The 24,222-nt window shown below is 43.6% G+C and overlaps 1 protein-coding gene across 1 annotated transcript; it reads left to right on the top strand.

Moving 5' to 3' along the window:
• The first annotated feature begins 1,110 nt into the window (after nt 1-1,110).
• Nucleotides 1,111-19,797, top strand: ppm1ab (protein phosphatase, Mg2+/Mn2+ dependent, 1Ab). Its single transcript, XM_062550137.1, has 7 exons — nt 1,111-1,479; nt 2,601-2,860; nt 2,948-3,549; nt 3,982-4,099; nt 9,270-9,381; nt 11,555-11,612; nt 12,189-19,797. Exons 2-7 carry the CDS (start codon nt 2,620-2,622, stop codon nt 12,234-12,236), a joined length of 1,179 nt encoding a protein of 392 aa, XP_062406121.1. The 5' UTR covers nt 1,111-1,479; nt 2,601-2,619; the 3' UTR covers nt 12,237-19,797.
• The last annotated feature ends 4,425 nt before the right edge of the window (nt 19,798-24,222 follow it).

Genomic DNA, 24,222 nt, shown 5'->3' with positions numbered 1-24,222 from the left:
GTATGAATTCCCTTGGCTCTGCCATTTTTTTCCATCATAGAGGAAAGCTTTTGTAGAGCCATTTGAGACAGGTTTAGCCTTAGGGCTTGCTGTGTTTTTGTACATGATAGCAGCAACACTCATTCAGTGACATTGAATCATCATAAAAAATTAGAATCAACAACATCCCTTGTACTGCTGTAATGCACTTGTTCAAGCAACATGCTATATCTTAAGTGCAGAAAGCATTCTGAATCAGACACTCAAGTCACCCAGCGGACTTGCCCGTCTTTAATGTAAGAAGCTTTTAATTTTGACCCCCAGCTCAAGATAAATAATTTACCCCAGTAATTAGCATATTTGACTGCTTCTGAAGATCATCAAGCCACACTTATGGGTTTGAATGGCAACGAGAGAGCAGAGGGTAATGTCAGGGGCACTGTGAATTACAGTAGCCTACTATCCCGTGTCAATTTTGCGATTCAATGTGATGTAGGCCTAGCCAATTGTGACTGACTGTAGTAGCCCAAACAAATGGCAAAAATGTTTCAGTCCTTAATCAGAAATGTCTGAAAAAGCCATTAATATGCCAACCTACATTCAGCTAGGCCAGAGCTCTGGGCTAGGTTACTTGACTATTTGATCGGTCCAACAAAGACGTTCAATACCGTGGACTAAGCAGGCCAAATGTCCTTCTCCAAATGTAGGCCTACAAGAAATAATCCAAGATCTGAAAACAAGACAGATGTTCGACAAGAATGTGAATTTCGCATAGCACCTAATTGTGTGCATGACCTTATGGATCCCATAGCCTAAAAATCCCACATATTTAGGGAGGCTAGCCTACTTATCATTTAAAAAAAAAAAAAATACATTAAAAAATAAAGACAACACAAGTTAACCCAACGATATACCGAATGTAGAAGAATTCCGTATTAAAATATGTGAAAGAGAAATAATAAGGCACGTCATTCTGCTGCTGAGCCCTACATCTTTCGTTGACACCCACTGCATTTCTGTCTCCAAAACCGATGCTATTTCTGTGCAGTATGTGATGATGTAATTCTCAGAAGCACGCAACCTGCTGTAAGCAGGCCTACATCCGGGCTTCGAAAAAAGAGTGATAGCTTGTGTTTAGGTAGGTAGACAGAAGGCAGGAAAAAATTGGGCACCCAACTGATATGCATCAGTGGGAAATATATGTACGTAGAGTATGGTTCTCTAATACTTAGCATAAATATTTCAAAGAATAATCTATCTTTGACTGGCCCATGCTGTAGATACCATGTTTTTTCCATCTGAATGTAGCCGGTTGAAGGCGGTCTCTCCCCTTCATTACAATCGCTCTGATCCCTCTTTTCCCTCGGTGTTCCATTCCCAGCAGTAAGCTAGCTAGCAACCATTCAGCTAAGGATAGTTTGCTAGCCACTGTGCTGCTAGCTACACCCCTCTTCTTTTTCTGCATGGTTTCACACAGCAAATCGTAGCATACGGATTACGGTAAGTGACGAAATGATCTCAATTTTCTTGAATGACAATGATGGAACTCTCTGTTCTATTTGTAGCTCTCTGACATATAGCTAGGTAGATAGCTAGCATGCTAGTTGTGTAACCAACCATCCAGTTGCAGCCAAAGGGAGGGCTCAAGGGAGAAAAACAGGCCGTCTAGTGAAGTCGCTAGGCATATAACGCATGTCGATAAATTCCCAATAATGAGACTTATTGGCACTATACTGACAATTGCAGTAGTGATAGTGTTTCAGATATTGAACTTTCCTTAACTGTAAACAGCCCAGCCATTCATTTGTTAGCTGTCCATCAGCCTCATTCAAATATGAGTTTTTGCCATAGGCTATCTTTGCTCGTTAATTAGCCATCGCTAGCTAACTAGCTTTTACGACTACCAAAACTTGCTTGCTAGCTAGCTGCTACATCCAAAACAAATCGGATAATATCAGCGGACATTCTACTAAAGCGATTACATTGCAACTGCACCAGTTTATGAAGTTAGCTAAATGACAGTCATAGTGGTTAATTTACATCGCTCGTTCACGTTATTAACTCGAATGTCACTTTAGCCAGCTGGCTAGCCAGTGGCAGCTAAGGTTGGTGTACTGAACGCACTTGTAGCCAAGCAACTAATACTGCTCTTTCCGTGTTTTTAAACTTGGAATTGAGGTCTATACCTCGTAACTTGTCATCGTGTTGAAAAGGGGCAGGAGCAGACACCTGCGTTGATTGATTGATTGTTTGATGGATTGATGGATTAATTGATTGATTTGTACGTTTTGACAGTTAACGCTAGCTAAAATGTCATCATGTTACTATCGATACTAACTGCTACCGACCATCAATCTCCCTCCCTGTCTACGTTTATTGATTGATGAACCCTGAAAATCTTAATTGTTGTGGCATTCTATGAAATCAGTGTTGAATACATTATGATATGTGATCGTATGGCAATTATGCTGTATTAATTATCACCTATGGTTATAACTAAGTTGTTGATTGATTTTCATTCTGAATGAAAACATTAAGATTCTTAGTTGTCAAATTCCAAGCATAATTCAAAGTGATTTAATATGGTTCTGATGGGTTTCTGTTGTTGTTTTTGTTTTCAGAAAGAAACAGAACAAGAACATGGGGGCTTTTCTGGACAAGCCAAAGATGGAGAAGCACAATACGCACGGTGAGGGCAACGGCCTGCGCTACGCCCTGAGCAGCATGCAGGGCTGGCGGGTGGAGATGGAGGACGCGCACACGGCAGTGATCGGCCTGCCCAACGGCTTGGCTCCCTGGTCCTTCTTCGCTGTGTACGACGGACACGCAGGCTCTCAGGTGGCGCGCTACTGCTGCGAACACCTGCTGGATCACATCACCAGCAACCCAGACTTTCGAGGCATAGGCTGGAGTGGGAATGGGAGTGGGAGTGTAAGTGGCGGAGGCGGCAGCGGTGGTGGTGGAGGAGGACGAGGCAGTGGGGGAGAGGAGGGCTCAGAGTTCGCAGAGCCGTCGGTGGAGAGCGTCAAGAGGGGCATCCGCACGGGCTTCCTGCAGATCGACGAGCACATGCGGGCGCTGTCGGAGCGCAAGCACGGTGCCGACCGCAGCGGCTCCACGGCCGTGGGCGTGATGATCTCGCCGCGCCACGTCTACTTCATCAACTGCGGCGACTCGCGAGCCCTCCTGAGCCGCGGCGGCCGCGTGCACTTCTTCACGCAGGACCACAAGCCCAGCAACCCGGCGGAGAAGGAGCGCATCCAGAACGCCGGCGGCTCCGTCATGATCCAGAGGGTCAACGGCTCGCTGGCCGTCTCGCGCGCCCTCGGCGACTTCGATTACAAGTGCGTGCACGGCAAGGGCCCCACCGAGCAGTTGGTGTCACCTGAGCCCGAGGTGTACGAGATCGAGCGTTCCGATGCCGAGGACGAGTTTGTCGTGCTGGCCTGCGACGGCATCTGGGACGTCATGGCCAATGAGGAATTATGCGACTTTGTGCGCTCCCGCCTTGAAGTGACCGAAGACCTGGAGAGTGTGTGCAACGAGATTGTCGACACCTGTTTGTACAAGGTAAGGTCACAAAGATAAGCGCTGTTTGACCAGAGAGATTGTGGCTTGCCTGTGGGCATATGTGTTTGTGTTATCTTCAGGTTAAAGGTTGGAATGATATGTACTTGCTCTTTCATATCAATCCTAGATGGAGAGCCAAAAATGTATCATCAGTATTGCCTCTTTCTCTCTGTCAGTTAAGGGGGAAATGTTGGTTATTTTATGTTTTCTGAGATATTACCCATTACTTGTGTTTAATAGAATGTTTTTTAACATATTGTAATAGTGGAACACAGGGTAATGCTACTCATGAAAAGGATTATGCTACTCAAGCTATATTCCATCTTGTTCACAAGCATTTGTTTTATAGAGTAATGTTTTCTTAGGCTATTTTACATGCCTGATTGGATCCTTATTAATTCTCTGCTGTCGTCTTTTCCCCCTTGACCACAGGGAAGCCGGGACAACATGAGCGTGGTACTGGTTTGCTTCCCCGGGGCCCCCAAGATCTCCCCTGAAGCTGTGAAGAGAGAGGCAGAACTGGATAAGTACCTGCAGAGCAGAGTAGAAGGTGGAGCATCTAAAAAGGCTAATAAATAACTTTGCACTTGCAGAGAGCGCAAAAGAGAGACATATTAGAGAGTGAGTGCGTTCTTGATTAGTCTCGTGAGCTTGTTGTGTGGCGGCGTTTGACCGTCTGTAAAGATAAGACAGGTTAGCTTCAGGATTCTCCACCCCACTTCAAAATTTTTGCCAGCTAAAAGTCTTGCGATTAACGTGTTCGGCCTCACACAAGTTCCATACACTCACTAAAGCGTGTCTTTGCCTGTGTAGCCAGGCACGCTGAAGAGAATGCAAAGTTCACGTCAAGTCGGAAACCTTCTGTCTTTTTGCAGTGACAAATAAGCCTTGTCTGAATTTTTAACGCACACATAAAAAAGTCTTGCATTTTAGGCTAAAGCTAAACCAAATTACCCTCACACACTTGCATCCCACGTTTGATGGGTGCATGTTTTTTGTTTTGTTTTTTCTTCAGTATTTGTCGACCCCCACACACACACTGCTGTGTGGAAGAATAGCCTTTTTAGCTACGACGGAGGTAGTGCAATCACGTCAAAGGAATGTTCACAAAAGGAGTGGCTTAGGACCCCAGATACACACACACACACACATGCACACACACACTCACCGCCTTCTCCTACACACTTTAATGGAAGCTGCTAATAGAAGTAGAGTTAACAAATTTGTAGGAAAAGAAGAAAAAAAAGACCAAATCTGTCACCATTTAGTCGGTGAAGTGTTTTTCGTTGGTTGTTTGTGCGTTCTGTTACTGTTAGTATAGAGTCTTCGCCTTAGGGCGACACTTCCACTTTGTGCAAGCATGTGCTCTTGTTGTTCTTTGGTGTTTGCCACTGATTTGAGCCTACAGCCGTTAGTTTTCTCACTAATTTGTTGTAGTTAAGTCACCATCAGAAAATGACGAAGTCGAAAATGATGTAGTCGCCGTATGCTACCAGTGTGAGAAATGGCCTAGTTGTGGTAGGGTGTTTTTTTTTGTTTTTGTTTTCCCTCTGGATTTCTTCACACCAGTAGCCACGGTGGCACCTGATTGCCTTGAAGTTAGTCGAATTCTGCATGCCTCTAAAAGAGTAGGCCTAGTTGTAATGCGACACACAATTGCCTTACCTGTTCTTGATACGTTCCCCTCTCTATTTTAACCCTTCTAAACTCAGTTTGCTGTGGTAGATTTGACAGCACCTGTGCTATTCCAAGGTTCGTTTTTTTTAGTAGTAATACTTTGGAGAGGGGGAGCGGGGAGGGGGGGTTGTTTCGAAAGAAGATTGCCCTTAAGACGAAACCCCCCCACCCCCATGCATGCTTTGTACCCCACAGCATGTCTTTCTGACCAGCACATGTCACATACCAATGGGAATATGTGACGTGAAACCATTTTATCCTAAACGGTTTTCCTGAAAACTGTCTCCCTCCTCCCCTACCCCAAGTCTGTCGATGTTTTGACATCCGTTTAGAAGTTCGCAGAAATTTGTTTTGATCTGTTTACTAACGTCATCTAATGTCTGAAGATTTCAGTGTTTTTTAATGTCTCAAAGTTTAACGCAGTATTTGAAAGATTGTATAAGACATTTGTAATGATGCTATTTGCATATGGGAGATGTTTACTGCTTCTTTGCCTCAAACCAACATTTGTCTTTTTTCATCATGGCTTGTCTTAAGTTATGGGTGTTCTTTTCAGGGTTGAAAGTGAGGACAGGAATATGGAATTCGGGAGATGTTAACACGCATATGAGAGGGACCCAGTCAGTCAGTAGCATTAGGGTTTCTTTTGCAAAATTGTCTTTCATGTGAGCTAGCCCTCCATCATCACAAAGCACCTCTAAAAATGATGGTCACTCCTAGCCACGACAGTGACTAGTGTCATTTTTTTCCCTTATACATACCAGTGGTGGTGTTTTACATTGTTACTCCTTTAGCCATCACGAATGGTGTGTGTGTGTGTGTGTGTGTGTGTGTGGTCAGCGTTGTCAGCGGTCAGCTACCACCTTTGACGTCCTGCCTTAATGGTGTGCCCTTAATGTAAATGCTGGACAAAGTCTGTCTGTGAGCAAAAGTTCTGGTGAACGAACCAACAGCATCATGTGGTGTGAGAAAGCTTTTAGCTGACCCACAGCTGTTTGTGCCTAGGACGGTCTCATGGTATTAAACGTGCAAACAGAATTTGCGTTATTATAACAGCTATTAAGTTAGCTTTAGTTAGACTTTGTACATTGCCCAGCATTTAAATTAGGGCCCTTGCGTCTCAGAGCTGACGCGTTCATAGGCCCGAGTATTTGAGGTTGGGCTTCTGTTGTCCTCTCACTCAGGAGAGCTACTGTAGGTCCGTTATTATTATTAACCCGCTCCTGCCCTCCTGTTGCCTGGTCCTGTGGAGGCTGCTGGTCAGTGTGCCACCGGCAGCCATTTTCCCTGCGCACCAGAGTAGAGAGGAGAGGCATGATTACTCATGGAGCTCACCCGCCACCAGTCTCGCATCTTGTCGTGGTGCCTGTCTTTATATGGAATCTGTCCTCAATGCAGAGCCATAGTGCGCTCTCTCTCTTTCTCTCTCTCTGTCTCCTTGTCTCTTTCTCCCTTTCTCTTTCTCTTTCTCTTTCTCTCTTTCTCTTTCTCATTCTTTTCTGGCCCTGTGTTTGAGCCAGCACTCTCTCACTATTTCTCTCCCTTGCTCTCCCTCTTTCTTTTTCTCTCTCACAGGCATCTCTCTATCACTCTTTTCTGTCTCGGTGCTTGTCAGGACCAATCCAATTGTTTACCTCTTCTCTTGCAGGAAGCTATCTTGAAGTACAAATTTAATAATAAGGTGCTCTAACTGGAAGCCTCGACACTAAAACCCTTGGTGTTATTCTCATATGGTAGCTCTCATTCGGAAGTCTATAAAACCCACAATTTAGTTTGTCTCTGCAGTTCTGCGAGCTAAGGTACCTGAAAACAGCTTAGAACTGTCAACATTGGAGGCAAAGATAAACCATAGCCCTGTCTGTGTAGCACTGGGCTCTGTTTCTTGTACAAACATGGCTCTTTGGCAGGGGGAAGGACAATGTAGGGACTGTCCTATACTGGTGGAGGTTTTCAAGGCAGCGTCATTTTATTCCACCTGACTCAAGCCAAATCTGAGTAATGGAAAGTGAATCGACTTGTTTTGGATAGCCTGTGTGTGTGTGTGTGTGTGTGTGATTGTGCTTTGAGCATATGACGTGCTGGTCTGCACGATAAAATGTGTCCGTCTTTGTGAAGAAATTAGACAATTTGTAGCCAAATCTTGTTGTATTTTTTTTTTCTTGTCTTTCCGTGCCAGTAACTGAAGTATAGCCCAGGGCCTTACCGTTATGGTTGTGGTGATTAGTCCAACAGACAGTGCTCTGCCTGGCTTTGCTGGATGAAAGGAATTGGATCTAAATTCAAGCAGGCTGACTTTGTGAGAGCTCCAGCTAACAAGCTCGGGTGGCCTTGCCCATCCATGTGGGCTGCGCTAAAGTTTAAGCTGTTTTTTGTTTATTTTTTTATTTTTTTTTAACAAGTAGGACTCTAAGAGAGTACACTGACCTTTTGAGTAGCAGAGTGTCACTTGACTAAAAAAAAAACATGTGGAATTTTTTGTTTGTTTGTCTGTTGAGAATTTTGATTGAATTCCGTGCATGTGTCCTCTGGAGGAGGGGTTGTATTTTTGCACTTTTACTGTGGTGGTGCTACTGAAAGGAGTTGGGCAGCCCCTGCAGAAAAGCAGACTTTCTTTTTTTTGGCGCTGCGACTCCAACGTCCAAGCAGTCACCACATCTCATTGAAGAGGCACATTGAAGTCTCTTGTCTCGGGTCGATAACTGACAAACAGCAGCAGCTGCAACAAAAGACACTTAAGCCGTTATGTTAGTGTGAATGATTTATTTCCAAATTGTTTCTTTTTTTTTTTTTTTTTTTTTTTTTAAAAACGTAGTTTACCAAAAAAAAAAGATCCTCACATTCCATTTTGGAGGGATAGCCGTCTGTATGTTACACTACATTTGTCTCTGTGTTTACTGTGTCAGCTGAAATGTTATGCCTTGTTCTCGTATATTACAGTAAAACATCAAATTTTGCACTATTCAGGAGCTACTGAAGTAATATTTATATAATCTATTACACATCGTACGTTTCTGCATATATTGCTGTTCTCAACAGTTAATGTGGGGAATTAAAAAAAAAGAAAGAAAGAAAAAAAAAACATTAATCTTCCCACAAAAAAAAGAGATTTTGCTCCCTCTGTATCTTATTTGCTAGTTTCAGAATGGGTAGCATGGAGATTTGTGCTATGTATAAAATTGATCTTTTACTTTTCTTTATTTCACTCTCTTCCCCCAACGGGCTGTGGCATGTCTATTAGTTGTAACCTCTCGGAAGGCAACTCTTTTTCTAGAGCTCGTTTTCAAAAGAGATTTTACTAAAGCTGTTTTCCTAGAAGACTAATAAACTGAATCAGGGTTAGGCACCAAGTACTTAATTTGTTTTTGTTTTAGAAACATTTTATTTGTATATTAGCAAGCACCCAAGTATTAGAAAACTGTAGTGACAAACTGTGATGTTGTCATTCATTAGTTGTCATTAAAGAAATGATGTATTCAAATAAAGTTATTTACTTGAACCTCCTGAGCATTTTGGGGCTGTTTTTGTACTTCCTGATTTGAAATGTCCGGTTTGCATCAAGCAGCAGCTTGGCTAGTTGCTAATGCTAATCAGGAGTGTGTACTGTACCCTTCGTCTCACATTTACACAAATATTCACTCAAAAGAAAACCAGTATCATGATTTGCCATTCTTGAAAAGAATAATCAAAGTGGTAGTCTCGCCACTGTGACGTGAAGACGAAGATTTGAACAAAAACAGAAAGAGGAGAAGGGAAAGTAGCTAAAAAAAAAAGGACCGCAGTAAGAATCAGGCTAACTTCATGAGCCGAAAAGGACAACCATCTTAAGAGACTAGTCAACTTTCCTGGTCTGTTTTTGATTCTTAGTCTTGTCAGTTCCTTTTTTTTCCTCATTTTGCACTCTCGCACCTTATGTTTGCTATGCATATATTGCATAATACATTTTATTAAATGTTTATTATGTAGTTTTAACTATACACTTAATTCAATAACGATGCTTGTGCAATACAAACCCCACTTACTCAGAAGTCCTTGTGATTCCCCAGAGATCATTAAGAAGCAGGGTGACGAGGGGGCCCCGGACTTAGTCCATGTGATGCATACGTTAGCGACGGAGAGCATCCCCAACCTCCCGCCTGGGGGAGAGCTGGCCAGCAAGTGAGTGTGACCCATCTTGCACACACAGACACATTACATACCATGTTTACATACATATGCTTAAAGTCATGCAGAATTAGTTAAAGTGCCCTAAAGTACACAGGTTGACTTATGACCCCCCCACCCCCATGCCCATTTGAATTTATTAAAACGTTAGTCCTAACCAAGTTCTGAAACTCTGAAGTACGGCTGTAAACACTTCTTTGTATACCCAAGCATATAAATGGAACATATTTTTTTACATAACTAACAACATTTTTACATTAAAGCGTTTTAACATCCATCATCCATTTTTAGGCTTTTAATGTCCTCTTCACAGCATTTGGCAGGTTGCAGCTGTGTTTCACTGCGTGCTTCTGTAATTAACATCTCTGTGGCACACAGAGAGAGAGAGAGAGAGCGTTGCCCAGTCTGGCTTGCTGGCTCATTAGAGTACTCAGCGTGTTCCTCTAGCCCCGCCGCCACTCATAAATCGCAGCTCATGGATCTCCAGGCTCTCGCTATCGCTCGCTCGCTCACTCACTCGCTTTCACTGGCTTGCTTGCTTGCTCGCTCGCTCGCTCGCTCAGTCCGCTCGCACATGTTTTAAACCAACAGAACCTGGACGCGACGCTGAAACCCTGAAACCCAAACCCTGTGCCTGCGTTCGTTAATCTCTCCATTTGATCCCATAGCTTATCTGTCCCATTTTTCCAGGAGAATTCCCGTGGTGGTGTTTTTTTTTTTTTTTTTGTTTGTGTGTGTGTGTGTGTGTGTGTGTGTGTTTTATTTTTTCCCTCTAAAGATTATGTTTGTCAGCAACATGGCCCGATCTGTTCCTGTTCTTAAACCGGTACCCCTCCACGTACGCATACACACATGCACGCACAAGCACACACACATCCCCTACTGTCTCTTTTCCTCTGCTGTTAAATTATGCATCATATGTAATTAAATATTAAATTGGTGCAGGGTGAGCAGACCTTATGAAATCATGGCGCTGTCGCTGCAGCCGCAGAGGTTACTGTATGTGCGCCACCTCCCCTCTCCGCAAACCTAGTCGCTCGCTGGAGGAGCATGCGTAGTACAGGCCGAGGTGTGTGTGTGTGTGTGTGTGTGTGTGTGTGTGTGTGTGTGTGTGTGTGTGTGTGTGTGTGTGTGTGTGTGTGTGTGTGTGTGTGTGTGTGTGTGTGTGTGTGTGTGTGTGTGTGTGTGTGTGTGTGTGTGTGTGTGTGTGTGTGTGTGTGTGTGTGTGTGCGCGCGCACGCGCACGCGGAGAGGGGTGGCTACTGTTCACACCCTGCCGTAGCGTACTCTCCTGTGTGCCCACCGCCTGCTTTTTTTTTTCTCACAAGGAGCTTTTGTCAACACGCTCGAAATATGTCACGACGAGAGCTTCCCTCGCAGATATCCTGGATTATTTTAAGAAGGCGAAGGGGGGGCGGCACCCTGTTTTGGAAAGAACCAGGAAGCACCAGAGGCCTTGTGGCCTGGATGATATTGTGATGATATCACAATGCTTTATGCCACATTTTTAATGGGCCTGTCCTCCTCAATGTATCCTTTGGTTTCTCATCTGACTTGTTGGTGGGGAACAGAGGATGGGTGAGGAAGCTACCTAGCTTCCCCTTTGGACTCCCCCCTGGGTGCGAAGGCCATTGCTTCTTGTCCTTTCCTGCTTTTTAATCTGTTTTTTTTTTTTTCTTTTGAAAATGAAATTCTTGAGAGCTTTTCGTAAGAGGAGAACAGGGAGGGGAGAAAAAAAAAAAAGCAAGAGCAATGGCAAGTACATAATTGGGGACCCCATTGAATAAATGATTGGGATAATCGCCTGCGTGTGTTTGTTTTCAAACAAGGTAGAGCGCTCCTGCGCCCTGGCGTGCAGGTTGCTTGGAAACCAGCCGGAGAGGGTAAATTGCTCATCATAGTTCAATACCCAGACAGGCATTTCTTTCTTTTTTTTTTTTTTTTTTTTTATAAAGGAAAGGAAAAAAAAGAAAAAAGTTCCCATCCCTCCCAACACTTCACTTAGCGTCTTGGCTATTGCTGTGTGTGTGTGTGTGTGTGTGTGTGTGTGTGTGTGTGAGAGAGAGAGAGAGTGAGAGAGAGAGAGAGAGAAAGAGAGAGTAGCCTTTCAGGGTTAGCGTCTGCCTGGCATTCAAACACCTCTCTTGTGTGTGTTGTCTTACCCCAGGCGTAGTGTGGTGGAGGCCGTGTACAACAGACTCAATCCCCACAAAGGCGACGACACAGTGAGTACAATCTCCTTGGCACATTGTTGACATTGGCAGGGAGAGAGAGAGAGAGAGAGAGAGGGAGGGCAATAGGGCTGAACTGAGAAAAAAAAAAATCCACCCTCATTCTCCTAAGTTCCCCCCCCGCCCAGCCCTCATTACAACATTGCATGAGTCAGCTCAAAAGTGTGAGGCTCGTGTGGAGTAATGCACAAGTATTTAGCCTTTGTTTAACACAGGACATTCAGGTGACCTGAGAATCACTAGCCTCCTCTGTCCCACAACAGGCCCTATGCCGTGTTCAGAACATTCACTCAGTTTAGTATATAGCCACCATACTGTCCTTCGGAATGTAGTGAATAGCCACCATATTGTTGCTTCCTATATAGTACGCTAGGTAGTGAATGAGTGGATGTTCCAAAGCTCAAGGCTAGTTCTTGAGTGTGTCGTTTTTCTAGGGTTACCTCTACCAGTTCACAGTTTCATGGATAAAGTTGGTCAGGTGCTGGTAGTAGTAAGTGAGTGGTCTTGAGCATTCATAAGAAGCCACTCCTTGGTCTTTTACATGCTGTATCTCAACACACCTTTTTTCAGTGTGGGGCTACCAAAGAGGGCAGAGCGTTTGGGACTTCCAGACTGTAGAAGGTCTGAAGAGGGACATCCTCCCTTTACTCTTCCGCTGTTTCTCTCTCCTCTGTCTCTCCATCCTTCCCTCTCTTTCTCTATGTCCCTCCTTCTCTATGTACGTTTTCTCTCTGTACACCCACTTCTATCCCTCGCTCCCCCTCTTTTATTGTTTTTATATTATCAAAATTTCTCTGTTTTTCTCCTATCTTGTTTTCTCTCTCTCTCTTTCTTTCTCCTCATCTTTTTCTCTCTAAAGGACTCAGCATCAACAGATGACATGTGGTAACACAGCCTGCCTATCCCTTAAGCACTGTTATCTCACAAATGCCACCTAGTCATTCGAGACCAACCACAGCCACGACCCCCCTCCGCCCCCTACCCCGCACTCCTACATACACACACGCCATCCATCCTCTATCCACTGCCTGGACTGCTCTCTCTGGTACAAAAGAAGGGAATACGATGGATGTGTGTGGAAGGAAAAGGGGTGAATGAGGAAGAGGAGAAAGAAGAGGAACAATTACAACAACAAGCACAAGCAAAAACTTCCCCTCACTGAGAACCATCAACCCTAACCCTCAGCATTGCACAGCAACAGTCCGCCATGGAAGCTCCGCACTGATCCATGTCCTCGATTGTCTCGCTCGCTTCTGTTTGTGGTGGGGGTATTTTTTATGAATATTTTTTTGGATTGTTTGGTTTGGTTTGGGTTCTTCATATTTGCACCTCAGAACAATAGTTGTGAAGTACATGGGGGTGGGTCGCGCTAGGGTGGTTGCGGGTTTGTGTGGATCAGTTTGAATGGATGTGTTTTGCGATGCATTTGTATGCGTTTTGGTGGGAGTGTGAATATGAGGGATAGATTTATGTGTTCGTTTATAAAGGAAAAAGTCTCTGTGAAGTGCAGTTGTCCTTCTGACTGGCAAAATAAGAAGCCTGTATTTAACAAAGTTAGTGATGAAGTGTAAGCAAGCAAACAAACAAGATAACAAAAAAAAAGAGGAAATCACTCAAAAAATACCAGGAGAATTCCCAAGTCTTTGCTCTTTGAGGTTATGTTGAGATGCGGTACTTTTGTGGGTCAACCACGAAAAAAAGAAATCACAATTGTGATATAAAAAAAAGCGTAAAATATTTGAATTGTGTTGTTGTGTTTTCTATTTCTATCTGACTGTCTCCCCTCTTTCCTTACACTGGCTTTTACACCCTTTCCCCCCTCCAATCTCCCCAATGCAGGTCCTTCTCTGCCCCCCCCCCCCATCTTTCCAGTTGAATTGTGTATGTTTTTTTTATTTTTTTTAAAGAGTGTGTGTGTTTGTGTCCGCTTGTGTGTGCCTGAGTGAACCACTATCCTTGAGCTAGTGTGAATGTGCGAGTGCAATCAGGTGGCGATGCCTGCGTAAACGTGGGATCTGGATGTATGTGCTCCCTCTCAAATGGCAAGGGTGCCATCATTGTGTGATTGCCAGCAGGGATGACTTCGACACTGCAGGCCTGTGATTGTCTCCTCACCCTTATAGTATAGGAGTACAAGACTATGTGTTGTCAAGGCCGCCTTCACATTCGTTTTTTCCTTCTCTCTTTCCTGTTATTTTATTTTATTTTTTTTTGCTTGTGAATGAAGCCTGCCAGCCTGCTAGACATGAAGGGAATTGTCCCTTTGTTAAAGAGAAAAGAGAAAGGTGAGAGAAAGAACTCTGTCTCTTTCCATGGTCTTTGTTTATGGGAAGTTGTTGTTGTTGGCTCATAAAGGGGCATCTCAGGCGTTCAGGGCAAAAGCAGAGCGAAATGTCCTTAACGTCAGCCATTGCATAGGTCCACCTTTTTCTTCACATAGTGAAATGTACCTTATCATACTACTCTCCTTCATTACCTGTCCACAGTAGTCTTGTTAACCTGATGTCAGTTTCAGAGGCCCATGCAACATTAGTGGTTGTGTATAGAGAGTGTATTTCCCAATCGGACTGGTGCATCAGTATACCCCAGAGTGCGTCCCCTGATGCTCTATCTGTGCTTTGCACATTGGCTTTCTGACCAATCTTACCGTGGCTGTAACAAGGATACATGCTGAGATGTCACTGTTTGAGAGCAGTCTCATTTAAAGCAACACAATGCAGTTCTTTTACCTTAAAACAACAGCTTCAGACCCATTTTGGTGCTATACCAACATTGCTAATGTGCGCCCGGAATGCCCTATATTCCACAATGTAGTGTTGATTGGGTAGGATCAAGACCCTTTTAGTTTTGTTTTGTTTGTTTGTTTGTTTGTTTTGACAAACTGGGTGTCACCTCAGTGCTACAGTAAATAGCATTACATATTGATACCAAGGGGCATAGATATCAATTCTTCCATGTTGTTGCTTTAGATGAGGCTTTTACATGTTTGTGATTTAGTTAATTCAATCAGACAAGAAACGAAGGGCTGAACTTAAGGTGGAAAATAGAGGCTTGGCAGAATTCATGAGGTACAAACGTAACTAATGAAATTGCTTACAGCAGTGTCAGTGTGTCTGTGTCAGCTATTATTTTACAGTATTTAAGTAAATTGTCTGACTTGTCTTGGGCTCTAGCATCTGAAAAACACAAATGATCTGTTTCCAACTGATCTCTTTATTCTACTCTCCTCCTTTGCCATTTCCAAGTGTCCAATGAATACCTGCCTTGCAATCTTGCTAATTTTGCATGTAGGCTAATCGCCATCACCAAAATTAGTTTCAGACTTGTGTGTGTGTGTGTGTTGAAATTTCATATCCATCCAGCAAACAGGCTGAGGCCATATTGAACGAAGTCGCAGAAACGGTGCGGAAATCAAATAAAGGCACTATGCAGAGGGAGTTGATTTAGTCTTTTGCTTTGAAATCATGAAATAGCGGTGTGAGGACATCGAAATAGATTAAACAGTGCCCTAGTGTTTTTAAATGCTGATTGATGCGTACACTTAGGCAGAGCTGGACTTTGTCAAAAACATACAGGAGTGACCATGCCAAGCCATGGAAATGTCCCTGATGTGAGAAGAAGCCCCTCGATTGCTCTAAATTGAAAGGAAAAAGGGATATGTTTTCACTTTGAATAGGGCTGCAACTTATTTTCATAGATGATTAATCTGTTGATTATTTTCTTGATTAATCGATGAGTTGTTTGATTGATATAACAAAATGTTGATTAGTGTTTCCCAAAGCCCCAGATTATGTCCTCAAATGCCTTGTTTTCTCAATACTGTTAGTAGTTTACAGAGAATTAAGTAAAGATATAATTACTTACATTTAAAAGTTTAAAAAAAAAATACATAAACCAATCAACCGATCGACAATAGTTGGCAAATAGTTCAATAGTTGACAACTAATTGATTACTCCATGAATTGTTGCAGCCCTGGCGTTGAAGCTGTTTATGTGCAGAGATGTGGAGGTAGCAAAGTTCACAAGCTTGATTAGTTTACCAAGGGTATTATATTTTCAGTTTTAATGCGTGTTTAAAGTGTGAATGTTACGTGATGCTTGTGGTTCTTCTTTTGAGATGAGATGCTACTCACCCCATTCACCCTTCAAGAATTTCAAAGAGTTGAATATTGGTTGGAAAAAAACAAATTTTTGGTGATCTCTCCTTAACCTTCCTTTGCCAATTAATGAGGACTCAAAAGTCCGCCTTCCTCCTAGCACCCTGTGATTCAGAAATACAGTGAAGGGGGTGTTCGTGGTTGTGTTTGCTAGAAAACGGTGAAGTTCACCTATTATTTTTTTATTTTTTTATTTTTCTGCCAGTCAGGCACTTCAGGGGAGGCTCACTGGTGTCAATTGTCACCAAATTTGATCAGTTTACCACAAACTGTAGACCTGTTAACAATAGTCGTAACCCCAAGCTCAATGTGGCTTTTCCTCATATGTATGTATTCTTTTTTTTTTCGCTTTTCTTTCGGAAACTGTAACAGTCTAAAAGCTCTTATTGCTCTAAATGATGTTGTCAAGGTTACATGACAACAAAAAACATGGAAACTGGTTTTCTTTTCACCAGCCCCTCTGCACATGGCCAGATGCCTGCACAAGCATAATTGTGTCATATATTTTTACATAAAAGTCCTTTTAGGAGTTCAGTACATCGCCACAAGCTCATATAGTCATGCTAACGCTTGACGATGTAGCCTTAACGCTCTCGAGTAAGCTTCACCAGGGAACCCAGTGGAAATCTCTTCCTGCGTTCTTGTGTGTATGGAGAGAATGAGCCAGTGGCCTTGGACTGGCTGCTCTCACAGATGCTGAGTGCCATTGTCGTCCTCCCCCTCAAGCTGAGGGTCGGGTGGAGAGCTTTGTGAGATCAGATGTGCAACCTATCTTCCCCCTTAACTATAAATTAATAGTAAAGATAATTGTATTGTGAAATTATTAATTATAGCATTGTGTTTGAAGCGTCTCATTTCCAAGCTCTGTGTGATTGACTTATGGGCAATTGATTTGATTCAGGTATATGTAGCCTTGAGCCAGTGCCGAGATGGGTTTTTTTTGGAAGGAAACGACCCTACGAGTTTGCTTGTTCTTAAGTCCAATAGCACCATCACTAAGGAGTGATTTTTGTTTTTAAGTTACAGAAGCTGCACATAGTCATGACTGCGTAACTTCTGGAAATGAAGTGCCCTGATTATCTTTTTTGACTGATCTCTGACATTAGATCTTGTAATCTTGTAATCTTGCGTGCGTTGAGCTCCATGAACAGCTGATGATACATTAGGCAACTTTTTGAGCAATGTTGCAGGGCAGTGTTCCTGATTATTGTTGTTCGGGCACATTCCGGTTGATATTGATATTGGGAAACATTTTTTTTTTAATTTTTTTTTTTTTAAATCAGCAGAAGCCAAGTTGTGATCATTATCAAATCAGACCATCTGGAAATGGTTATGTGGTTGCCCGGCAACATTGTTCAAAAAATACTGCTCCCAGTTGCCCTGCCTTTAAAAGCTGTTCAGATATAGTTCTGTCTGTTTTTGCAAGGCTCTGCATCGAAGGTTCAGAATACCAGGCTCTGCTCTCTGTTTGTATTTTGTGTTGTAAGGTCAGGCTAATGTCAATTTCAGCACATGCAGTAAGGCCAGTTGCACTTAAAATGACTTGCCTGCACCGAATGGGGGGGCTCTTAGTTCAACCAGGTTTTGCCATTATCAAGCTCCTCAAAAAATGTGCTGTTCCATTGTATGTTGCCTGCATTAGAAACAGCCTATAATGGCTCAGTTGTTTGCTGGTTGTTCCGCAGGGCCTTGCTGTTGTGTCGGATGGCATCATTTCGAGTCGTCCTTTTTAGCTAAATGGAGGCTCACAAAAGATATCCTCTTCCAATGGTTGATTTTCTTCCCTCTCCCGAAGACTAATTTTTATTACATGTGCTGATCCAGCTACAGTATACAGCCGAACCGCAGTACCTCACAAGCGTTTATCACAAGCACTTAGTGCGTCTCCTCTTGCTGGCCGACTGGGAATGATGTGGAACTAGTTGACATGTCTTTTGTATGTGTTGATCTGATGCAGTCTCTCTCTTTCTATCTCTCTTCTCTCTTTCTTTCTTTCTCTCTCTCTCTCTCTCTCTCTCTCTCTCTCACATCCCTACCTTTCTCCCAGGTCCTAGTCTTAGTATGTCACTGTCCCCTTCTCTATCCCTATTGTGAACGAATTGTTGAATTTGTGTGGCTTTGGAATTAAGGGTTGTGGATATACGCATGGGTGTGTGAACTGTACTAAATAGAGAATGTTTTGATATATGATCCCTAGTAACATCAATATTCTATTTATTGAATTTGAGAAGTAGAAAAAGTAAAAATTGAACCATGGCTACCTATAGTCTGTATAGGTAGCTGTATTATCTTTGTTCCTATAGAGGGTAGATATTGTTCCTTAGAGTAGCCTTTTTTTCCCTGGACCATCTGTTCCCTACATTGTATGTGCTTAACAGATGTCCCCTTATTTTTGTCTATCAAGGAAATTAAAAATGGGATTTTATTAGGATTTTAAAAGAATAATATATTCAGGCTAAATACTTGACTTATTTGGAAGATGAACCACTATTGAGAGTTTTTGAATCAAATTGCACTGATTGGTAGCCAATGTTGGGCTTTCCTGGGATATTCAAAACAAAATTTTGTGCACACATAAAAAAAAGTGATCTTTAAAAAGAATACTCAGAGGAAAATATGATTCAGCAACAGGGTAACATCTATTAAATCTGCCACTGAAACAGTAATAATGAAAACAGAAAACAAAGATATATATAGACACAATCTTTTTAACAGAGCTAACAAGATGAAAAACAAAATGAGATATTCTTCTTAGTGTGTCATAGGGGAGTATTCATTGAAACAGCCCAATTGCTGTTTGCTGTTTTCTGGCCCGGTACTATGCTGTTGACTTCAATTTCCCCTCCCCTCATTTCCCTAAATTTTTGGGGCCATGCCACAGCAGGTTAAATTTGCAAAGGCCAAGCCAAACCACAATTTGCTCTGCCCTACCCTGAATATGATCAAGTCAACAGCAAGCCAATTGTGTTGATGAATAGCGAAGGGAGTAGGCAGGGGGAAAAAAAACAAGAACAACAGCTGAGACATTTGGACTGTTTTAATGGTCTTCTTTGTGCTCTACTTTGGCGGTTGAACGTGAATTAAAGAAATTACGGCAGTGGCAGATATATGCTAGCAACAACAAAAAGAAAATAGCAACAACAAGTAAACAAAATAAGCAAAATAGCAACCAAGATGGGTAAAACAGACGAGCTCCGCTGTTGAGCTGCCCAGCAAACCTTTTAATTCACTGATAAGCTCACCATTTTGCCTTATGAACTGAACTCTACCCCAGCTTGCTTCGGGACTGGTCACACGATCCGAGCTTTGGAAACGTGAATCTGACTCGCCGAGTTGGTCATTTCTATGTCGACTGTACCTATGTCATAAGCTACAGCTTAGCTATAGAGCAACACGTGCACACTTAAATTGAGAGATTTTTTTGTCTCTTTATTATTTCTGTTGTTTTTGTTTTGTTTGCATTTTTGATGATGATGATGATGATAATGATGATGATGATTATATCTGTGATATGATGATGTAAAATTAATCCACATAAAAAAAAAAAAAAAGACTGCTCATGTTGGTATTCATGTGTGCACATTGCAGCAGAATAAAGGAAATATAGTGTACTTCCCTGTTCCCAGTGTATAGGTTGTGTGATGCAACAGTAACCTAAGCCTGCCTTTCTCCACCCGCTTCTTTAGGATTGTCTGTTGTTGAATTTTACACAATGGCTTGGTAATTGTATATTTTGTATTATGTACTTAATTCCAAAGAGAGAAAAATTATCTTTCTCCCTTTTTCCTCGCGTCTTTTCTGTCAGTGCCCCAGCAATGACCATCTATTTGGAGTCAGCTGAACAAATTGCATTCCTTGATGTGTTAATTGTTGCTTGTTTTTTTGTTTTGTTTTTTGTTTCCTTCCCCCGCTTAATTTTCTTTCGAGCCCTTTTCCTATTTCTTTTTCCCTGTTGCCTCTGAATTTGAAAATGAGTTTCTAGTTTAGAATACGTGGCACTAAATAAATGGATTGCTAACATACTGCATGTCTTGTCTCTTTGTCATTATGTCAAGCAGTACTACCCAAGGTCACTCCCACACACCTACCCACCCATCCCTCTCTTCCTCTCTCTTTATTTGTCGTTCTTTCTCTGTCTAAATGTAGTCATTTGTGTCCGCTTACCAAAACACTAAGCCAAAATTGGCGGCATGGAGCATCGCGGAAGTATTAGTGCTGGGCTTCTACATTGCTAAGTACTGAGAACTAATCCTATCAGTTAACTGATACATCGGCTGTCTTCGTTAGCGGCCTCGCTTCTACTTCTGTGAAATGGATCAAATGGAATTCCACAGACTGGAGAAAAAAAACAGATGCAGAAACTAAAGGTCACAAATAGATTTCATAATATCAAAATAGTGATAATAAACCATTTACGCCTTTGGCTAAGGATCCTACTCTCTCTTACACACACACTCACTCACAAAGGCAGCAGTGAGAGCAGTTGCATTAGAGGACAACTCAAAAATGGATTGTTTTGTGAAATGTTAATTGGTGTTAATGGTCTCAAGCCTAAATGTGTTTACGAGTGACCTCTGCATTTAAAAGAATTTCCAGAGATATTGCCAGATTATGCTGAAGAAGGGCGTCTGGACCAAAAGTCCAATTAAAAAAAAGTTTCAAAAGCTCTGAGAATTCAGCACCCAGTCCAAATTAGATTAAGGTGTTGAGTGTGTTATTGCATGTTTTTTTACAAATTGATGCAACTGACCAGACCACTGTAATTGAGATTGTTAATAGAAATGGTTATACAACAAAGTGTTTGTGCCAGCCATACACCACATTCATTGCCTCAGTATGTACTTGACCTTTTTTTTTGTTGTTGTTCTTGCACAAACCAAGCGCAGGATAAAATATAATAATTGCTTACTCCCCTTTTATGCACAGACATGCTATTAATATGTCATTAGCGGCATTGAGTTTGGGAGAAAATAATAGCTGAGATTAAACCGGCTGTGAAGGTAAGGCATGGGGAGATGACCTTTTTCCTCATGTTAATTTGTTGTAGGGGGGATGAAGGGAGGTCGAGTGGGGGGGGGGGGGGGGGTATGTAAATTAGGCTTCGGCTAATGGATGAATCCATTTCCTGCGTGGCACAATTGTTTGGAGTATCGCTAATGAGCACCCAGGATCATCAGGAACCTAAACCAACCAGGTCAGCTGACCTCGCTCTGTCTGTCTAATTACTGCATTAGCAGGGCCCCACTGATCGGCCATGCATGCCGTGCTAAGCTATATATGTGGCGTAAGGGGGCTGCTGCTACTGCTGCTGCTGCTGCTGCCGCCGTGGCCATATGGTGGCTTAGTTAGCGCCGCGGTGGCTAAAGTGCAGCGGCATGACCCGCGGAGCATTAGGCATCAGATTCAGAATGCACGCACTCATACACACACACACACACACACACACACACACACACCCACTCCAGCTCTGAACTGTTTGTAACACACACATGCGTGTAAGCACAGCCCCCCCCCCCCCCCCCCCAAAAAAAAAAAAAAAAACACATGTGTGACTGTTAGGGGGAAGCTGGCAAAATACACATTCTCAAACACTCTCAAACCGTCTGGATAGGCAGAACCCCCCCCCAACCCCCCAGGGGAGGGCTGTGAGACCCACGTCTGTGTGAACCAGAACAGACTGGACTCCCATCAACAACAAGAGTAAAAGTCCTATTTTGGTGCATTCTAATCTAATCTGATACAATCAGATAAGAAGATGGCCATTATACCACATGTCAAATCTATGATACATCCCTTATTATGCTGAGCTTGGCTCATCAACTTACATAATTCATGTAATAGCGAGTAAAAGCTGATGCAGTGTGTCCCCATTTAAGATTTCATTGTAATTTATTTATTTGCTCATTGTTTCATTATTATTATTATTATTATTATTTTTGTTATTATTACTATTATTATTATTATTTTGCTGATCCACACATAGGCTTGTTTCTGCTGTGCTGCACAGGGAGGCTCTTGAGGTCAGCAGCGACTGGGCTTGTTTTTGCCTGGATGATCAGTCTCCCTCTGGGCTGAAATCTATGCCTGTCCCCGATTTCTGTCTCGCTCTTTCTCTCTCTCTCTCTCTCTCTCTCTCTCTCTCGTCTCTCTTTCTCGTCTCTCTCTTTCTCAGTAGCCACTCAGCCTCTCTGTGTGCAAGAGCTGCTCTACTCAAGGCAGTGGGGCCCAAAGAGGTGTAAAGGCAGTAACAGGCTAGAGGGCGCCAGGGATTGTGTGTGTGTGTGTGTGTGTGTGTGTGTGTGTGTGTGTGTGTGTGTGTGTGTGTGTGTGTGTTGGGTTGTTTCAGTGTTAAAATGTTTCTGCTGCCATAGGTGCTGTCTTGACAGTCCTTGACCTTTTCCCTGCCACTGAAAAAGCACACGCATTTATGCACATGTGTAGCTTATTTCTCCTTCTTCTTTTCTTCCTCACCATCTCTCTCTTTCTATCCCCCTCTCATTTGTAATGAGTGGCACATACAACAGTCTTTCTGTTTCACCACTAGTTCAGTAAAAGCAAAAGTAGAGATAGCACTCTTAACCTCCAAGTTACATTATGACACATGGCTACTTGTTGATTATTTGGCCCGACGCTCGGTTGAATTTTTCATCGGTATGTTTTATTAAGCTACCGCCACAATCTAGTAACCCAGTCCGTCTGCATTAGAGCTGACGCTCACATTTTCGAAAAAGTCTGCATGCGTGCTAATCCACTCACTTATTTATGCCTCATCACCAATAAGTCACTCTATCAGTGTCAGCGGCTGTTTACGTCAATGTCAGGGGGGTGTTGGAAAGTGCTGAGTGTGTTCTCGATGAGACTCATTAGTTAACTCTAAAACCCCCGAGGATTATGGGAATTCTGACATATCTACTTTAAAATTTCCATCCGCATCTCTCTCTCTCTCCCTCTCTCTTTCTCTCTCTCTCTCTGACTCTCTCTCTCTCTCTGACTCTCTCCATCATGTGTGCATGTTCCTCGAACTTTTCCCCCCTTCTGTCTCTGTTTCCTGGAATTAGTTTAGGTAACGGATTCTGCCACACCGCACCGATCTGTAATGGAGAGAGTCGGGTGAGTGAGAGCGAGAGAGAGAGCGAGAGCGAGGCTAATGTGTTGTAATTGATGTTTACTAGGACACTGTCGCTGTTGGTGCTGGCAGTGTGTGCGCAGGCCACAAAGGACACTGCCCATGTCCCCAGGCAGTGATGCATGCTGGGTAAAAGAAAAAAGAGGGAGGCGGGTGGGGCGGGCGCTTGGGGTGGTAGTGAGAGTGTGGGCGGTTGGGAGGGAGCGAGCGAGGGTGTCTGTGGCCATCGTCGCTAGACTGGTTGAGGGGGTGAGAATGGAAGGGGGGGGGGCAGCATCAGTGAGAGCAGTCATTGAGAACACTCTGCCTTTCCCCAGGGCCCCCGTGCTTACCAGGCATCCCCGCACATCCAGACCAACACAAGCCGCTGCAGCCGCCGCCGTGGCAGCCGCAGCCACGATAACGCTCACGCTCACACTCACGCCGGGGCTCGGGCTCGGCCACTCTTTCCCCTCGCTCTCTCTCTCATCGCAGTAACACCGTTTCTGCATTACACTGTCACTACAGTGGCGGATCACAGCGGCGTGCGGGGGGGGGGGGGGGGGGGGGGGGGGTACTTGTGAGGGGGAGCGCCCTGCAAAAGGTCACGGTTGCATTTCACCAGCAGCATTGTTTTGCCTGGACTTGGACATCTCACCACCCCCCACCACCACCACCACCACCACCACCACCACTACCACTACCAACCCCCACCCGCCCATTGCAGAGGCAGCAGCAGTAGCAGTGTCCATCTTGAGGGGGGATGGGCCGGTGATGATGGGGGTCAGGGAGCCACAGGCTAGCCAACACAAACCTAGCCGTGACCTAGCTAGTGGGAATTCCATCACAGAGCTGTGTGTGCTTGTATGTGTGTGTGTGTGTGTGTGTGTGTGTGTGTGTGTGTGAAGGACACTCCTCTTTGCCTGCCTCCCCGCCTGCCCTCAGTGGCTTGGAGTGGTGTGTGTGGCAGTGTTGTTGACAGCAATGGGGGGGGGGGGTGGCCTAAGATATCCTAGCGGATGTTGAAGTGAGTAAGTGTACCATGTTTTTTTTTTGCTACTACCCAGCTCCCTCTTCTCTCTCTCTCTCTCTCTCTCTCTCTCTCTCTCTTTCTCTCCCTCCCTCTCCCTCTGATTTCCCCTGCCAACAGTCCTGTGTTGTACATTTACACATTGTACATTCAGCGCCCCTGCGTTTCAACACTGGGGCTTGAGTAATAAAAAAAAAGAACGAAAGAAAAGAGAGAGAGAGAGAGCTAGAGAACCAGCAGTGGGCCAAGCCGGAGCCTTGTCGGGGGGCTGCCCTGCTCCTCTCCTCTCCTCTCCTCTCCTCTCCTCTCCGC

Source organism: Sardina pilchardus, chromosome 12 (genome assembly GCF_963854185.1).
Source record: "Sardina pilchardus chromosome 12, fSarPil1.1, whole genome shotgun sequence".
Taxonomy (NCBI): Eukaryota; Metazoa; Chordata; class Actinopteri; order Clupeiformes; family Clupeidae; genus Sardina; species Sardina pilchardus.
This window is presented reverse-complemented; position numbering and strand designations above follow the sequence as displayed.